The sequence below is a fragment of the Ziziphus jujuba genome, chromosome 12, assembly GCF_031755915.1.
Source record: "Ziziphus jujuba cultivar Dongzao chromosome 12, ASM3175591v1".
NCBI classification, from domain to species: domain Eukaryota; kingdom Viridiplantae; phylum Streptophyta; class Magnoliopsida; order Rosales; family Rhamnaceae; genus Ziziphus; species Ziziphus jujuba.
The window spans coordinates 13384229-13403300 of NC_083390.1; the positions used below are offsets into that span (position 1 = coordinate 13384229).

At 30.5% G+C, this 19072-nt stretch overlaps 1 protein-coding gene across 13 annotated transcripts; it reads left to right on the top strand.

Moving 5' to 3' along the window:
• The first annotated feature begins 12288 nt into the window (after positions 1-12288).
• On the top strand, positions 12289-15895 carry LOC107428937 (3'-5' exonuclease). Of its 13 annotated transcripts, none has more exons than XR_007237804.2 (5): positions 12289-12790; positions 13640-13795; positions 14345-15213; positions 15379-15481; positions 15582-15895. XR_007237804.2 is itself a non-coding variant. In XM_016039537.4 (4 exons), the coding sequence occupies exons 1-4, from the start codon at positions 12463-12465 to the stop codon at positions 15681-15683; spliced, it is 759 nt and encodes a 252-aa protein (XP_015895023.3). In that variant the 5' UTR covers positions 12289-12462; the 3' UTR covers positions 15684-15895. The 13 variants fall into 13 exon arrangements, 6 of the variants coding, with proteins under 6 accessions (XP_015895023.3, XP_060669670.1, XP_060669671.1 ...); XR_003057427.3 differs by having other exon boundaries at positions 15597-15895; XR_009635335.1 differs by having other exon boundaries at positions 14345-14532; positions 15051-15481; positions 15597-15895.
• Positions 15896-19072: the final 3177 nt, after the last annotated feature.

Genomic DNA, 19072 nt, shown 5'->3' on the forward strand with positions numbered 1-19072 from the left:
GTGTGCTTCGACCTCTAGCTGATGGTGAAGCTTGGAAAGAATTTTACATAATGTTTCTGTCATTTTCAAATGATGCATACAATGTGTATCTCGGTCTTGTATCAAATGGGTTTAATCCCTTTGGAAATATGAGTCATATAGCATGTGCCGGTTATTCTGACACCATATAATCTACCACCATGCAAATGTATGAAACAACCATATTTGGTGATGTCTCTATTGATACCCGACCCAAAATCTCCTGGTAGAGAAATTGATGTGTATTTATGGCCTTTGGTTAAAGAACTTAAAGAGTTGTGGAATAGGGTGGCAACATATGACTACTTAATTGGTAAAATCTTTCAAATGCATGTTGTAGTGTCATGGACTATTAATGATTTTCCAGCATATAGACTTCTATCAGGTTGGAACATAAAAGGTTATATGGCTTGTCCTGTGTACAACAAGGAAACATCATCATTAAAGTTGAGAAGTAAAATATGTTACATGGGTCATCGTCGGTATTTACCTTCTGACCATCGCTGGAGACGAAGTCGTCTACATGATGGTTAATATGAAACTTGATCTGCACTAAAGGAAATATCTGTTGAGGATATAGTGAGGTAGTTGAAATGTGTAGAAACGGTGAAATTGCAAAAGCATCCAAGTCTGAAACTTAAACGTACACCAACAGAGTTGTATTGGGCCAAAAGGAGTATATTTTTTGAGTTAGAATATTCATCCTCTTTGAAAATAAGACATACTCTTGTTGTTATGCACATTGAGAAAAATATATGTGATCATATAGTTGGAACCCTATTAGACATTGATAACAAGACAAAGGATACTGATAAAGCTCGAAAAGATTTGGAAGACATGAGAATAAGGAAAGAGCTGCATTTAGTAAAATGTGGTAACCAAAGTTATGTAAAGCCACATGCGAAATGCACATTAACAAGATAAAAGAGAGTAGAATTTTGTCGTTATTTATCCACCATACAATATCTTGATGGATATGTAGCAAACATCTCAAAAAGTATTAATGTTAAAGATGGTAAGATAACGGGCCCCAAAAGTCATAATTGTCATGTGTTACTCCAATGTCTTCTTTCCTATTGGAAGTTGAAATATCATAACTAGATGCATATCAAGAGGATGAGGTATTAGCTATTGAATGGAGGGTTAATGATGAGTTAAATGACTTGCATCTTCAACGAGTTGTCGTTGAACCAGACTTCATTGAATATGTTAAACCTAATTTTACAACATTAGATGATGATGACTTTATGGATGATGGAAGTGAGAATGAGATGAGTGGTGATAATCCTGCATCTGACAGTGAAGATCATGTACTAATAGAAGAAGATGATAGTGATTGATTAATAAAATAACTCTAAAATGCATTCCTTGGAATATATTGAATGAAATTTTTGTTTATTATATATATCTGTGTTCTATTTTTTTTTTCTTTTTTGGTGATGGAATATATTTGGGTTGTACATTGATACGTTGTTTTACTAGTACTTTGTTTTACCTGCTTTGGTTTTGTCTTTCCGTCTCTCACTTCTCTCTCAACCCTTGCTCTCTAAAAAGGAACCATCACCTGCTCTGTGGTGCTGGGTAAGCAAAGATTATCCCATTTTGCTTATATGTGTTATTCTTACTCTGGCTCTAAAGGTTTTTTTTTTCTTTTTTTCAAATAAATTCTGTTCCTTTATGTTTTTGTTTCTTGTCTGTCTTTGTTTTTGTTTTTGTTTTGATTGGGGGATATTATATTATTGTTTTTGTGTTCCCCCGCACCACCCCCACACCCCCCCCCCTTCCCCCCCACCCCGGTGCACGCGCCCCCCCTCCCCCCCCCTTGGAATATGAATAAACTCATAAGTTATGTTGGAGAAGTTTTTGGTTTTAGTTAGGATCTTAAAAATAGAAGAATACCATTTATACCACTACTATTCGATTATACAAATTCCTTCTATTCATGAAGACTTTAAGAATCTTCCATTGCACCTACAATAAATTTTTTGTTTTCAAGAAAAATGAAAATCTCCACTAAGTATGTTATTTTACACAAATTTAAAGATCATTTCAAAATTTATAACTAAGCAAATTTGTCTTAATAAATTATAAAAAAAAAAGGTTTTTTTTTTATGTTTTGTCTTACGGATTCCTATTGTCATTTGTTGTTGAGAGCTTGCATCAAATTGTAATTGACATACTATAAGCTTCCAAAAAATTAGTTAAATGAGTTGTCCAAGTTCTAAAAGCTCACTAAATTTTCTATTTTAAATATAGTGAAGTACATATGAAATAATTCAAGTACACATACCTTAGTTTTAGACCTATCAATATGTTTTTTTTACTTCCAAAAACATTTTGGATTTTGCTTTAAAAAAAAAAAAAATTAAAAGTTAAGTAGATACTTTTGCTTCTATCAGTTTGTGCTTATACTTTGCTTGCTTAACTTGTATCCATTTCATTTTTAGTAGAATATCATATATTAAACTAAATGTATAAGTCACGGCATGGTCATTCTCGAGTTAGTGCCCATGAGCATGGCAGTGGCCTTGTTTGTGGTCATGGCCATGGCGATTCAGTGGATATTAGTGCAGTTCCTTCGACTCCAATCATTCCGACACATAGCATACCAAATCCGAGCATATCGATTCCACCCCCTCCATCTGCTCCTCCTGCTCTGTCCGTACCACCTGTTTCATCCACTACATCTCTTAGTCTTCATAGTAGCACAGGTACACCTAAAATTTAGTATATGTTTATCTCTCATGTTTACTTAGCAAGCAATCAAGTTTAGTCATCATAGAAATAATAGTGACAAATTTTCATATTACGAAAACTGTAGTCCACCACAACGCTTGAAAACTCAAAATACATCTATGGAGACAAAAAAAAAAAAAAAAATTCTTCATTTACCAGAGGAATAATCTTCTTAGTCATGATGTCTAAAACTCTAGAGTTGTTAAACATACCTATTAAGTGGGCAATGCAGAGAGAAAAATGAAAAAAAAAAAAAGAAAAAGAAAAAGTCAAAGTCTGCATACATTGAGAACTTATCCACTCTACATAAGTCAGATAAAGTATACATATGTATATACTGTTACATTGTATTTGTGCATAGTGCACTGATTATAAAGCTTCTATATATATATATATATATACTGTGACATTGTATTTGTGATAATTTGACATATTACTTATTTATTTCCTATTAAAGAAGATATATTACTTCTTATTGACATGATTACTTATAATCCTTGACTTTGGTGCAAATAAAGTTCAATTAATTTTACTTTTGGTCCTTAAATTCCTTAAACGACATAATTACTTATATTATTATCCAAGTTGTATTTGTGCATAGTGAACCAAATAATGTTTGTGCTACCTTTTCTGTGGGATGTTGAAAACCAAAAATGTTAGTTTCGGATAAGGGAAAAAAGGAGAAATGAGAAATGAGAAAAAAAAAAAAGCTGTCTTTTTGAGAAATTTGCTTCTGATTGTCTTAGCTTATTCCCTATTGCAATGACTAATCAGTGGAGCAAACAATACCAAAAGACCCTCCCTTTCCCTGCTGCCACCTTAGTCCGTAACTAGACCAACTACCACCCTCAAGGCTCCTACATTTGTACAATCCTATCTGTTCGGGCCTGAAACTTGTAATCAATTTCCTGCAGTATTAGTTCAATATCAACGACTATAAATAGTTGCTTAAACTAGTATTAATAATTCTTTATTATTTACATAAATGTCTTATGCTGTTATTAATATTTTCAGCATCCCATTTGCAAAGAAAAAATGTTAGAGAAGGGACTATTGGTACAGGAATCGCAGCTATGGTTGCAACTATGGGGAGGTTAATGGTGGAATTGGATTATGACACAGGGAGGCCCATGAATGACAAGATTTCAAGTAAATTAATAAATGAGTCGGTTATCTAATAAGAAACATGCTCCTTTACACGTTGAAGGATGGATGAAAATCGATGAGAATGAAAGAAAACGAATCAAAGATCTTTTACAGGTTTATAACCATTATGGATTTTCCTCTATGTTTTCTAACTATAAAGGCTGCTTATCTATGAGGTGATATGCTAGGTCTCTTAATACCTAATTCCTTAATTCTTCTTCTATATGCATTTTAAAATCTTCTCTTTCTGCTTTACTAGCTTGCAAATAGTTGATGTCTTAATTATATGATGTTGATTTTTATTTTTTTTTATCATTAACTCAAAATAGACTTCATCTTTATGCCAATATTAAATGCTGACTAAATTATATTTGTTCTTTTGGAAGTGTATGTGTATATATATATATACTGAAATGTATACATATAGATATTTATTCTAAGATTGTTGCTAGTTTTAAGTGCCAAGCATCTATTTCTTTCTGATTAATGTACTTCTACACTTTTATTATTCTTTTTGCAGTTTAAGTTTGATATTGACCTAGAATATTAAAGATATGTTAAATATGTCAATACTTTAATGGGCAAAGCATATAGTGATTTTCGTCATAGACTTCATATTCACTTTTTGGAGTTTGAGACTATTGAAGAAGCTAAACAATCTATCCTCCCTTAGGCATGAAGGAAATGGATTGGCATCATCTATGTGATTTCTTTGGCACCAATGAAAAATATCTGGTATATGTGATTAATTTTTATTATATTTATGGTTATTAAATTATACTTTCAAATTAATTAAAGCTACTATTTCATGTGCAGCATCGTTCACAAGTAAATAAAAAAATCATGAAAATGTGCCTTATAGTCATTATGGAGGATTGAAACCCTTTGTATATCATCTTCAGGAAAAATCAAAGGTATATATGTACATGTATATTTTTGTTCAAAATTCTTTGTATAACATTTAATATTAACAATATGCTTGTTTATTAATTTAATATACATTAAATTTTTATGAATAAGTAGAATTTTCCTGAAGGACAAACACAAGGACAAGTGGAATTTTTTATGATATGCATTATCATGATAAAAAAAGGTTGGATCAATGAGATAGCTCGACAAAGATATGTATGTAAATAATTATCTACATTTCTCCTCCTTAACTAAGAAACACCTTACTTACATTGCCTCCCTAGGCTAAACTATTGCTGTCTTGTTAATTTAGTCCCAGGAAAGAGTTAAATTGAAAGCTAAAACAATGATCATGAATAGTAACTAAGCAATTGATAAAAAAAAAAAAAGGTGGAAGAAAGAACAAACTAATTGGGATAAAAAAAATTTCAAAAGAGAAAAATAGAATAAAAAAAGGATGAAGCTTTGATTCTGTGCCTTGTTATATAATTGTCTAATTGCAGCATTACCTCGCTATCAAGTATCAACAGGGCTTCTAATAATTGTCTAATTGTGGCATTGATATCACCCTCTTTCAACTCCATCATGGGCCTATCACCTAACTCATCATCAACATCCCATTCTTCATCTTCATTCTCTTAATCAACATCCCCATCAATAGAATACTGATCATCACTATATTTATCTTCCTCTAGTACTGCACTTAATATTAATTTCTCCAGTTTCTTGTAGTGTTTATATACATACGAGTTCTTAAATAGATTTTATGTAATAAGGATTAAGTAAAAAAATCGATGATTATATTGTAGAAAAAAGTAGAATAGATGATGTGTTTGAAAATATGAGTCCTCTTCAAATGAAGAGGATGAGGAAATTATTGTTACAGGAATTGCAGAATTGTGCATATGGCAAGTATTGTTAGATTCCATTCGGGTTTCTTAGTTAACATTTTACAATTTATATTGTCAATTTTCTAAGTGAAAAATATATTCATATAAATTTTTGTTTTTTGTAGGAGGACATGCATCAAAGACATTCACAACTACCTGAGGAAAGATTGGAATCAGTGGATGAGAATGTGATTGCTGATGAAGTTTCAGAAACTAGAACAAGATATATACCCAGCATGGGATATGGTCCAAAACCAGCCTCATATTCTTGTAAAAAAGTACTGTCACCAAGTACAACTGCTTTGCATGAGCGATTATCAAGTTTGAAAGACGAATATGACTCATACAGGCAACAAAGTGAAGAATGGATGTCAATTTTAAAAGAAGAATATGACTTATACAGGCAACAAAATGAAGAACGAGTGTCAAAATATGAAGAAGATATGAGCCAAATGAAAGAGTTTACACGACAAATTATGGTACAGAACTCTTGCTCTGGTGATGGTACATCTTTTCACTTTCTTTCACCACCTCCACCTCCTCCCTCAGCTGCTTGTTGATATTTTTTAACTTTTATTTTATTGTAGTAGCTTTTGGATTTTTATTAACATGTATGTTCATAATATTACTTAATTATCTCTTTTGTTCACTTACTTTTGTACAATATGAATATTTGTATAATATTTGTGTTGAAAACATTTACCGGGAAATAAATTTTGATAAAATTTGCAAAAACAAATAATTTAAAATATTTTGTAAAAATTAAAAAAAATGAAAATACCTTTTTCGACAAAATTAAGCTGTCATTGGGAAAACTCATTACTGACCATAAATTTCCTCGGTAAATGATTGAATAGTTACCAACAGAATAAGTTTTTCCGCTAAAAATATTTATCGACAATAGCATATTTGTCCCAAAACACAATTTCCGACAAACTTATTCCTTGCTAAATAATTCTTTACTGACAACAAGGAATTTTGTTGGTAAAGGATACTTTGCCGACAAATTATAATTTCGTCCTTAACTGATCCTTTTATGACAAATTATAATTTTGTCTCTAAAGAATCTATTGTCGACAAATAACAATTTCATCCTCAAAAGATCCTTTGCCGACAAAATAAAACTTTCATTGCTAACGGACCTTTTGCCGACAGTAGCATTTTGTCGCTAATTTTTTTTTAAAAAAGTTACAGACTAGTTTTTGCAACTGCTTCTTTTTTGTTTGCAAAACCCTTTAGGGACATTTCTTAGGTCGATGAAAATAGTATTTGGTGAGCAAAACTAATATTCATTGGTAAAATGTTTCTCTGGGAAACTTTTAAAATTCCTCGGTAAATACAATCGCAGAGGAAGCATACGTGACAAAGGCTCCAACAAATTTACTTTCGACAGTAAAACCATTACCGACAAATTTGAAGTTTTTGCCGACAATATTGTTTCATCAAAAAATGATCATTTTCTTGTAGTGAATCTTGAATTTTAGCCAAAATGCATCAATTGTTCTTTTTGAAGAATTTGGTTTTTTATGTGATCTTGTCTTGCTAAATTCTAGTCATTAATTTTGCATTATCATCATATTATCTTAATAAAAAAAAATTTGCATCACATTGCATCCAAGCCAGAATACATTTGTAGAACCGAATTAAATCAAACGTGGATTGAGGTAGATATTTGATGATATTGTTGCTGCTGAATTACTTGATATTTGGTGATACGAAAAAAAAAATTTTAAAAAAAAAGTAGTTAAAAAAAAAACAAGGTGAAAGTCGAAGTCTATTGTGAATATTATTGAGATCTTGTTGCTGGTTTTGATTAAGATATCTATATATATATATATATCGCAAATTGAGTGATTTAGGTTTGGCTAGAAAAAGAAGCACTAAGCCTTAAGATTCAAAGAAATAATTAAGACCGATTCAAGGTATTATTTTCTTACTCTTTAATTCTTTCATTTAATTGATTCTTTGCCATCTTAAATTGTCTTTTTGCTACCTTAATCATTTGTTATTTTTAGATTTGTTATTGTGGTCAATTTGTTTCAATTCTTTGGTCAACTTCTTTCATTGGCCGAAACTTGTTGCTCTATTATTTGTTTTTGCTCGTTTCTTATTATTCTAAGTTAGTCAATTCTATTAATAAGTTAATTGGATCTAATTTTCAGATTCGTATCGTTTGGGATTTAATTTGCAAAGAACCAATAGATTTAACTAAGAAAGGGAAAAGACAAGAGACTGGGAGCTCATTAGAAGGTAAAATCCAAAATTATTGTGCAGACATGAGTGTTTAGAATATAATTAAGTGAAACATATGAGGGAGTGAAATTGTGAGGATCTCTTATATTATTGTGTTTTTATACTTATCTTTTTCTAGAATAAATGGCACAAAAACATATTTTGATCCAAGATTTTTGTAATCTCTAATTGGTTACAATGACGGAGAAGCTCAAGGCGGAATCCAAGGCTGAATTAAAGGTGGAAATAAAAGAGCTTAGGGGAGAAATTAATGAAGTCAGATCAAGGATGGATGCTTCCTTACAACAAAACACCCCACAATAAGGGAACCAAGCTTAAAATACCTTCATTCCATATTAAGATGGATCCTGAAGCTTACCTTGAGTTGGAGCAAACATTTGAGATAGTTTTTGACTATCATGATTATTCCAAATCAAAAAAAGGTTAATGATATGAGCCTAAACAATCCAACCTAGATTTGTACCAACTGAAGTGCGATCGTCCAATTGATTCAGGTTCATGTGGAATGAATGACACCACAAAAGAGTTGTAGAATTACCCTATTGACAAGTCAAGGATTGAACTTTAATTTTCAAGTTATAAAAGTTTAAAGGATTGTTGTTAGAGAACCAAAAGGTTTAACTGTCAAAAGTATTAAATTTTACTAAAGATCAAAAGTTATTATATTAATGAACTTGAAGCCTTTTTATAGGCTAAAATACATGCAAAAATAATAAAAAATTCATCCAATATACATTCTTAAACTTGTTGAAAAGTTGGTAATCTTGCTACCTTGTGCAAGCCAAAGTTCACCAAGGTTTGCACCCTCTTTCTTTCTTTACAAGAAACATTTTGTTAAATGTCTTAAAGCAATATTTATGCCTATGTTTTATGTTTCTTTTAATGTCTTTTGAATGCCCAAGTTTTATTGTATTTAGCTTAGGAATTGTCTATTTGTTGGGTATTGATTTTGTTTTATAAAATGGCTATCTGCTGGAAATTGTGTTTTTAGCAATATAGGTCCATTGTTGGAACTGACATATTTTAGGTTTTTAGAAGTAGGTTATGGCTTTTGGATATGATGTAATACACATATAAAAGAAAATATATAAAAAGTAATGACTCAAAAAGAACTTGAGAAGCCCAAGATATGTAGGTTGCAAATTGGCATAACTATTAAGATTTCCAACAATAATGGCCCATGGGTTTGAGATGAATTGGAGATCTTACCCAATTCTTTTGGATCTGATCTTCTGCAGATTTCATCCTTAATATTTCAACATGTCACATGTCAAAATTCAAACAATTTGGATGAAGATATCCCAATCTTCCTTTAGGTCAAAGTAGATTACCCAATTTGATGGAGACAGTTTTTTTAAGTTCAAAATCTCACCAACCTTTGCCATATTTGTAAACATAATGTGCAGTTGGTATTTGAACATTTGGTATCAGATTATTAGGTGGAAAATATGTATTTTTTAAATTTTAAATACTCCTTTTTTGGTCTCACACATATTTCACATGTGTGAGACAAGTTTTGTACTAGAATAATACAATAATCACTATAAAATAAAAAGGGGAATTAGTGACTGACTCTCTTGCAACCAAAATTTTTTGGCCTTTAAAGGTGAACATTAGTGAATATATGATGGTCGCTAAAAATTTTGGTATCTCATATTGGAAAAATGGTAAGATACCTTTTTTAGCAATCAAGGATTGATCACTAAATTTTAGTTTTTAGTGACAAATTAAATTTTGGTTACTCAATGTGAGAGAGGAAAATTTTTCCAGCATTTTTTTTAGTGGGAATAAGATTTTTCCGTGACAAAATATATATTAGCCACTAAATTTAATTATCACTAAACAATAGTTTGGTTATTAATAGTTTAAGTAATTAAAAATGAAAATAAATATAAATGCATGAGAATGGTCACCTAAAATTTTGTGTTAGTGGCCAATAAATTGGTCACTAATACTAATGATGTAGGTTGGTTGCTTAAAAAGAGCACAAATAAATTGTTTACCAAATGCAACTTTTGATGAGCACATAATTGTTATATATAGTTGTAGTAATTAAAATAATGTAACAAAAATATTAATATAAGACTTCTTTTTCTTTCTTTTTTGGATAGAATATGAATATAACACCTTTGGCGACCTAAAAGCTTTTATTGTTAAAATGTTGTATGAGTGAACAAAAGTTTGATAGTTAAAATCTTTTGAAATTAAAAAAAAATTGATGATATAGTACACCTTTGACGATTAAACATGAGCAACCAAGTGATAGTATAAATTTAAAAAAATATACTAAAAATAAAGGATAATACCCTTTAATGATAAAAAAATTGGTCATTTGAGATTTTTCTTTTATTATTTAGAATATAATATAAAAAATATATAACTAGTTCTCTCTCTCTCTCTCTCTCTCTATATATATATATATATATATATACATATTTGTAATTGTTACTTGTTTATTTGAATTCATATATATATATATATATATGTATGTATGTGTGGACATGTATATATTATCGTACATATATACATATATAGATTTATTTGTACTTTAAATATAGCTACAAATTTAAAAAATATTATATATAACCTTGATAAAATAGGAACTCTCCACCACTTTATAATAGAAGCAATATTTGATATGTGGAAGTTATAAGTTACCAATTAACCATGTAGCTTAGTCTTTCATCATTTGCTTAAATGCTTTTTTGGGATAGTCTAAATAACAGTGATCATTTATAATAACGTTTAAATTTTAAATTCAACTATATTTAATATTAAAATGCCACCTTTCTTGATTTATAAAAGGAAAAAAAATAATATCATCATGATGTATCCATACAGATAAAGATGCACTATTTGCTACCACTAGTGATTAGTGGGATCTATACTGAGTTGGCAAACATAAATTGATTGCATTTATTATTTTTCTTATGTTATGGGAAAATGAACTCTTAGTGGTAGACTATTAAGTTGTCATGTCAATATTTAATCGATTTAGTTTTTGAATGGAAAATTTTGATCAGTAGGTTATAAGATAGAATATCAATTTTGGATTTTGAAAAGCATCCAACTATTGGGGGGTCAATTTCGGTCTTTTGTTATTTTTTTATTGGTTTAGTTAATTATTAGCTTTGAAAAATCAATACAGACAACAACCCCCTACATTTTAATCGATTTAGTTAACCAATTGATGGCATTCAGTTTTTTCAATTTTCAATTGGTTTCGATTTAATTGGTCTTTTTTTTTTTTAATTTTTTTCTAGCTTATAACGAAAATACCAAATGATGGTCATCATTGATTATAAATAGTATTTTCCATATTACTATAATTTTCATTATAAAGTAAGATATTTCTCAGGAGAGCAAACTATATAAATTTCATTCAAAAAAACATTAATAGCATAGTCATTATTTTCTTATATAAATATTTTAATTTGATTCCTTTAACCCATATAATGAAAAACTATATATATAGAAAGAAAGAAAGGAAGGGAATATTTTATCTTAAAATATAATGCAATTTTCTTTTATGAAAGAGTGGATTTATTAAAGTGGTTTTACTTAATACATGATTAAAAATTAAAAGTTTTTTGGAATAGGACTTAACATGTCATTATTATAACCAATATTATAGGTATACATATACAGACATATATATTAGTAATATATACTTTAAGACAAATATATACATATTAGAATTGGTCATTCGAATTCTAATTGGTCCAATCCGAAAAAGCTTGCGGTGTGACCTATTTGATAAAATTTATTTTATGGAATTTTTTGAGACTCTATGCTAGTAGCGGAGGTTGAGGGCCGATAGACCTGAGATCGTAGTGCCTTTAATTTATTGAATTATATTGCTTCAATATATTAGCGCTTTTTTAGTTATCAATAATTGGAAAAGATAGATACAAAAAAAGAGGAAAATAAACATAATAATAAATATTTTTAAATATTGTTGAAAGACATTTTAAATATTTCACCTTTTAGCCGTAAAATATATTTTTATTATAAAAAATAGATTCTCTTTATTATTATTATTATTATTATTTTTTTTTACAAAATACATACTTTTTATTATAAAAACATATTTTTTAAAAGATTGACAACATTTTATCAAACTTAAGGGAAATAGAAGATTTTTCCTCCAATTTATTCATTACTAAATTTTTTATTTTTATTTTTATTTTTGGTGAATTATTTATTTATTACCATTTTTTTATTCATAACCAGTATATATTTTTTTATTTATTTTTTTATGAATTTTTCATTACCAAATTTGGTTAAAGTTGGCCATGCCCAAAAAAACAAAAAGTAAATACAAAAATAATAAAAAATAAAACGCTGGCTGTACACCCGCCATCAAAACCTTGTGCGCATTGTTTCCTCCCCAATGTTGCCCTCCCAATCGAAAATCAAAACCCACCCCCCCAACAATGTTTCCCTCCCAATCGAATTTCCTTTCATTCCTGAGAAATACCTAGAGGCAGAGACGGAAGGAATGGCCTAAATGGACAACCACCACCACCACCCTTTCCGAGAACACGAACACCACCACCGCGATCATACAAGCTCCGTCATCGCCTTCTCTTTTAAGTCCGACTGGGACGACAAACCGTTCACCAACGAAGACCTCCAAACCATTGAAGCTGCTCTTCAATCTACCTTCAAAAGGCCACTACCCTCCTCTTCTCACAACCACGACGACGACAACGACCACAATTCTGGCAGTCCAGATCCCCCAACCGGTGGTGGTGGTGGTGGAAGCCGCCGAAAATTGCCCAGTTCCATTCTCGCTTCCCAGGATCCGAACCCATTCTCTCTTTCGCCTTGCCGAGGTGGGTTTTCCTTCAAAGTTTTTGTATTTTTCTTTCGATTTTACTGTTTGGGTACTGAGAAAACAACAGATGGGAAAATGGGTCAGTTTCAATGTTTCATTTTTATTTTTTTTTTCATTTGAACTATTGGGTATTTCACTTGGGATGCATCATTTTGATATATATATATATATATATTTTTTTTTTTTGGAGTTTCTTGAATTTTATTTTTGATGAGTATAAATTTTGAGTTTTCAGCTTTAAGTTTTGAAGCTAACATGGGGATTTTTGATTTTTTGGGCAAAGAATTACACTTTTTGTATTTCGGAAATCTTGAATTTTTTTAATTTAGTGGAATTATAGAGAGTACTCGTTTTTTATTTATTTATTTATTTTTATAGCTAATGAAGACAATATACTCATCCTTGTATCATCTAAATCATACAAAGCGAACTATTTGCTTAGAAAATCTTGTTAGGCATAAATGACATTCATGGTCGATGACCAAAGGGTGTCCCATATTTTAAGGAAATTATCAGTTATTGGATATTTCTCTGTTGTCTTTCTGTTGGTGTAATTTTAAATACCATTAGGCTTAGGTGTTGTTTATTGCATTTCAAACAAATTTTAGGATGGTAAAGTTTGTATTTGGCATGGTTTGTCTTGTCGTGTAGTGGGGAGAATTATGAGAATTGCTGAAGATGAAACTCACACTTACTGCCACAGATTTTATGAGTTTTAGTTATTTGCACACCCTTTGCCTATCTGCTTGATAAGTTGGATATCATTTCCATGTTTTTCCTTGTATTTTTCTTATATATTTGGAAAAGATGAGTGATGTTGAATTTTAATTTGTTTTTTCTAAAGCAGCCAATTTGAGGATGAGATATCTTGTGATGAAATTTGCAGGTCAAATTACATATAGCAGGACTGTAGTTGAAATGGAGGCAGCTGCAATGGAGCTCCTAAAGACTGTTGAAGCAAAGAATAGAGAAGTGGGTGAATGGAGACCTACATTCAAAAAAGGTTAGTTGGATTGTCCTTTTTGACAATTTCTTTTGGCTATGCGGGTCTTATTCTCCAGTGTGTTGCATGCATATTGTCAAGAATTGTTTCCATTCCACAAGAAGTGAGTTGATTTATAGATTTGAATGCATAAACTTGAATATAGCCATTGGAAATAAGGCAAAGCTCTATGTAATGATGGCATGTGTTGCCAATGCTTTAAATCTCATGAAACATTTTGTCCAAGGTTGTGTAAATGGAATTGCAAAGTTAATCTCAAACAAACAAATGGAAGGGGTAGTTTCAATTTTCTGTAATGTTTGTACATTTGACATCTATTAATGTTTGATAATTTGGTTTTCCAGCATGCTTTAGGAAGGCTAATAATATTTGGCAGTTAATCTTGATCATATTCTTTGGTTGATCTATTTGGGTTTCCTATTATTTTTGCTATATTTTTCCCATTGTTGCCTCCTGTTAGAGTTGTTTCTACTTTTAAAGATTGTCTAGCTAGCTTTAAAAAATGAGGGAGAGCAAAGAAAAGTAAGAAAACTGTCGTTTGTACTCTAGTTCATGATTTTCTTATAGACGAATGTTCAGACCTTCCTTATCAAGCATCGTCGTTGAAAATACTAAGTATGTTTTCAACCAGCCTTGACACTCATCAACGCCATCCCCCTTTCTGGCATGTCCTCTCCGACCAGCTCTTGCTAGTGTTCCATCTCTCACTGACGACCCTCTCTCGCACTCCCTCTCAGGTATGCTTTCCCTCTCTATTTTTTCTCTTTTCCTTTCACTCTCTCTGTTTGTCCGTCTCCCATTAGTTGTTATATTTGCAAGTCTCCAAGCAATTTTCGCCAAATTTCAAAAACTAGAAGCAATTTTGGCTGAGAGTTTTAGCTTTTGTTTGTCATAAAGTAAAACAAGTGTTGATTATGTATTGTGTTGTAGGGTCAAGATATTGCCGCATGTATGGCTTTGATAAAAAACTCTAGAAAAATCTAAGAGAAGCCTTTTTAAATTTTGGCTGGTGTAAGAATCCATAAAGGAAAGGGAGAAAAAAAAAAAAAAATAGAGAAAGGCGGATTTATGAATCAGATGTCCAAAATATAACAAAAAGATGCTTTTTCTTGTCCCCTGTTTTTTATACAGCTGATCCTTTGTTTTTATGCTACATGTCCTTACAAATATATTAGTTGAGGTGATTTTTCTTCTTGCCGTGAGTAGAGTCTAGTTGCTACAAAATATATTTTGCGTCTATTTATTTTCACTGCAGGTCACACCTTGCCATTGAATCAGCCAACAATTATAAACTGTTTAGCCCAATTACCATTCTGAAAATTACAAGCTTATCTTTTTTGAGGAAAGAAATTAAAGAAAGGCTGTAGATTATCTTTGTAGGTTGGCAAATTGTGTCCAATCCATTCCATATGAGAATGGTGAGTCCACATCTCCATAACAGTATACAACTCATAATGTTTAAATAAGTTTTTGTAGATTGATCATAAAATGTCTTATTATGCTTTTAAAATGTGAAGTTTTGGTTAAGCATATACATTGTAGATATATATACATATATATAACTTATCTTTTCTGTTGAATAGGCTTTAAAAGGTCCAAAAAGACTCCTGCAGTAAATAATAAACTCTGGCCTGTCCTTACTTAAGAGTTAACCTTAAGGTCAAAAAGACCAATACATTCCTTTTGGTAATTACATATTCCTTTTGATGGCACATTTTATCTTTATACCATGAAGTTCAACTTTATGCATAGTAATTTTTTTATTTTTTATTTTAAAAGTTTGTAGTTTTTATTGTTTCAGGATTATCATCGTTTCCATGTTTTTGTTACTGCAAATGTTGAGAAATTTGTCAGCAATTTTGTCCGAGCTTCAAAAATTTCAGTTTAAAGTTGTAAGCAATGTACTGTATTCTATTTATAGTAACAGTAATTCTATTTCCTTCAATGTTTAACCTTGTGCAAGTTATTTTTAGATTGAGAATTACTTGTATATTTGTGTAGAGTTTGTTTTGATTGATAATTAATTATGTATTTTTTAGTTGAATTTATGCTCAATCATGAATGTTATTGGCTTAATAAAAAAATGTTTTATTGGTGAAATGATTTTTGCAATTTTTAGAGTTTATATTTCTTTTCTAAATTTTATTATTGCCTCCATTTGTGAAATATTCACAAATGTATTTAGTGTTCTTCGAAAATTCAAATTGAAATGAGGGATTTTTTTTTATAGAATACTATTATAGTTGAAGCAGTTATGCACATGTTTTTTCCCCAATATCAATCAATTAGTATGTTTTGTTTGTATTTTGTCTTCTATTTCTTTTAATGTTTTTTTATTTTTATTTTTTTATTTTTATTTTTTTTATATATTTAAGAATGAGATGGTATGATTACAAGAAACATGCATGGATATAGTTTATGGTACAACTATAATAAGCATGGATATTGGTGAGTGCTTTTCAAATTATATTGTAGCATCTCACAAGTATAAATTATATTGTTTTCTTTATTCATATTATATATAGATGCTTTTTCTTTTTTAATATTTTATTTTTACAATGTAAATATAGTGTGATAACAATTTCATGTATGTAATAAAATTTATAATAATATATTTAGTGTTATACTTTTTGGTTAAACATATAATTGAAATTTTATAATATTATTAATATTTATTAAAATGCATAAGCATAATTTACTATCAATCTCTCAAATTATATTTTATCAACCAGTTCAGTGGATACTAAAATAAAGGTTTACAGAAATCCAAAATTGTATTGAAAATGTGGTAATCTTGCCATTTTATGCAAACCAAAATCCACCAAGGTTTGCACTTTTTTTTTTTTCTTTAAAAAAAATATTTTGTTGAACGACCTAATGCAATATTTATATCTATGTTTTATGTTCCTTTTAATGTCTTTTGAATACCTAAGTTTTATTGTATTTAGCTTATGAATTGTCTCTTTGTTGGGTATTGATTTATTTTGTAAAATGGCTATGTGCTGGAAACATTGTTTTCAGCAATATAGGTCCATTTTTGAGGTTGGCGTTCTCTGAGCTTTTAGAACGAGTATGATTTTTGGATATGTTGTAGACATGTAAATGAAAATATAGAAAAAAGAATGACTCAAAAGGCCTTGGGAAGCCAAAGATATGCAGGTTGCAAGTTGGCATAACTGCTGAGATTTCCAACAGTTATGGCCCACAGGTTTGAGATGAATTGGAGGCCTTACCCAATTCTTTTAGACTTTATCTTCTCTAGATTTCATCTTTGATATTTCAACATACCACATGCGAAAATTCAAGCAATTTGGATGAAAATATCCCAGCTTTCCATCTGGTTAAAGTAGTGGTACAGGATTAGGTGGAGATAGTTTTTTGAAATTCAAAATCTCACAAACTCTTGTCATGATTATGCACTCACATGTGAAGTTGGTGGTTGAACGGTCACGTATCATAATTTTGAGTGGAAAATGTGTAAATTTTGAATTTTAAAAACTTTAATTTGGTCCCACACACACCTCACATTTATGAGACAAGTTTTGTATCTATATATGCAACAAATGAATGAAAAGCAAAAAATGAATAAATGTGCTGTCTAGTTTTGTGTGACCTACTCGAACATCTTTTTTTCTTCTTCATCTTCTTCTTCTTCAATCAAAACAAAAACCCTAACAATCTTAAATATCACCATACCAAAAACACACACAAAAATCATCCAAAACATCAAACCAAAAACCGGATTAAAGGTTGTGCGCAAGACTAATACTTTGTGTACAACACTCTTAGCCAAGTGAACCTAAAACCACATCAAACTCCAACAGATTGGTTATTGATAATGCCATTTCTATAAATAAATTTGGTTGTTGGAACATTTTTGAACTTTATTAATTGTTATTGACCAATATTCAATCACTAAAAATGGGATACAATGACTAAGGCTTTGGTCAATTAAATGTATTTCAAATTGGCAATGATTATTAATAACCACAACATTCGTTAGTGAAAAATTTCTCAATGACCAATTAATAGTCAGCGAACAATTTTGGTTACTAAGTTATAAGTTTTGGATGACCAAAGTATATGCTTATAGCGACTATAAATGGTCACCAACACAATAGTGAGTGACCAAATATTGGTTGCTCCTATTTTATTATTAGTTGGTAAAAGTTTAAAATTGGTGTCATGTGTAATATTCAAAGACGTTTAAGGACCAATTACTGGTCACAGACTTCTTCATAATTGGTCACTAAAAAGATAAAACATTTAGCAACCAATATTGATTGGTTACAAAAGAGAATTTGTTACAACGTTTGGACGACCACGCAGTGACCATTATTTTTTAGTATCTAAAAACTAGTAGTGACTAAAATATGATGTTATGCAACCAAATTAATGGTTGCTAAAAGGCTTTTTTAAGTAGCGAATGAAATGAAAAACAAAATGAAATGTGTTGTCTAGTTTGTGCGGCCTACTTTAGCATCTTCTTTTGTTCTTCATCTTCATCTTCTTCCTTCCAATCTAAAATCCTAACAAACCTCAATATCACCATACCAAAAATGAATACAACAATCACCTAAATACCAAACCGAAAACTGGATTAAAAGTTGTGCACAAGACTAATACCTTGTGTGCAACACTCTTGGTTAAGTGAACTCAAAAACCACACCAAACGCCAATATGGTATCAGAGCTTTGTTTGAATCATTGAGGGAACTTGTGAGCTTTCTTTCTAGCCTATTTTCTTGTGAGAGAACCTCTCATTTTATTCCTTTTACTTTTGGTTTGAAATGGTATAAAAATCTAGCTAGAAAACTCACCAAAAATCTAACCCATGAGTTACTTTCTTCAAAATCTAGTTTTGTGTCATGACTTCTCAAAGTTTTGTACCACTCACTCCACCAAAATTTGAGGGCTAAAACTACTCTATTTGGAGCATAAAGATTAAATCCTACCGACAAGCCTTTGGACTTTGGGATGTGATGGAAGAAGGTTATGAAGTTGAGGAGTTGAGAGCAAATGCAACACAAGCACAAAGATTTGCACATGAGATTGAGATAGCCATAGGATTAAAGGCCTTAACAACTCTTCATTCTTCGGTGAATGACTCCATCTTCACTAGAATCATGTCTTGTACAAATGCTAGAGAAGTTTGGTTAAAGTTGCAATAAAAATTTCAAAGAAAAACTAGGATTAGACAAATGCAAGTTCTAAACTTAAGAAAAGAGTTAGAAACAATTAGAACGAAAGAAAATGAGTTGGTTAAGACTATTAAAGG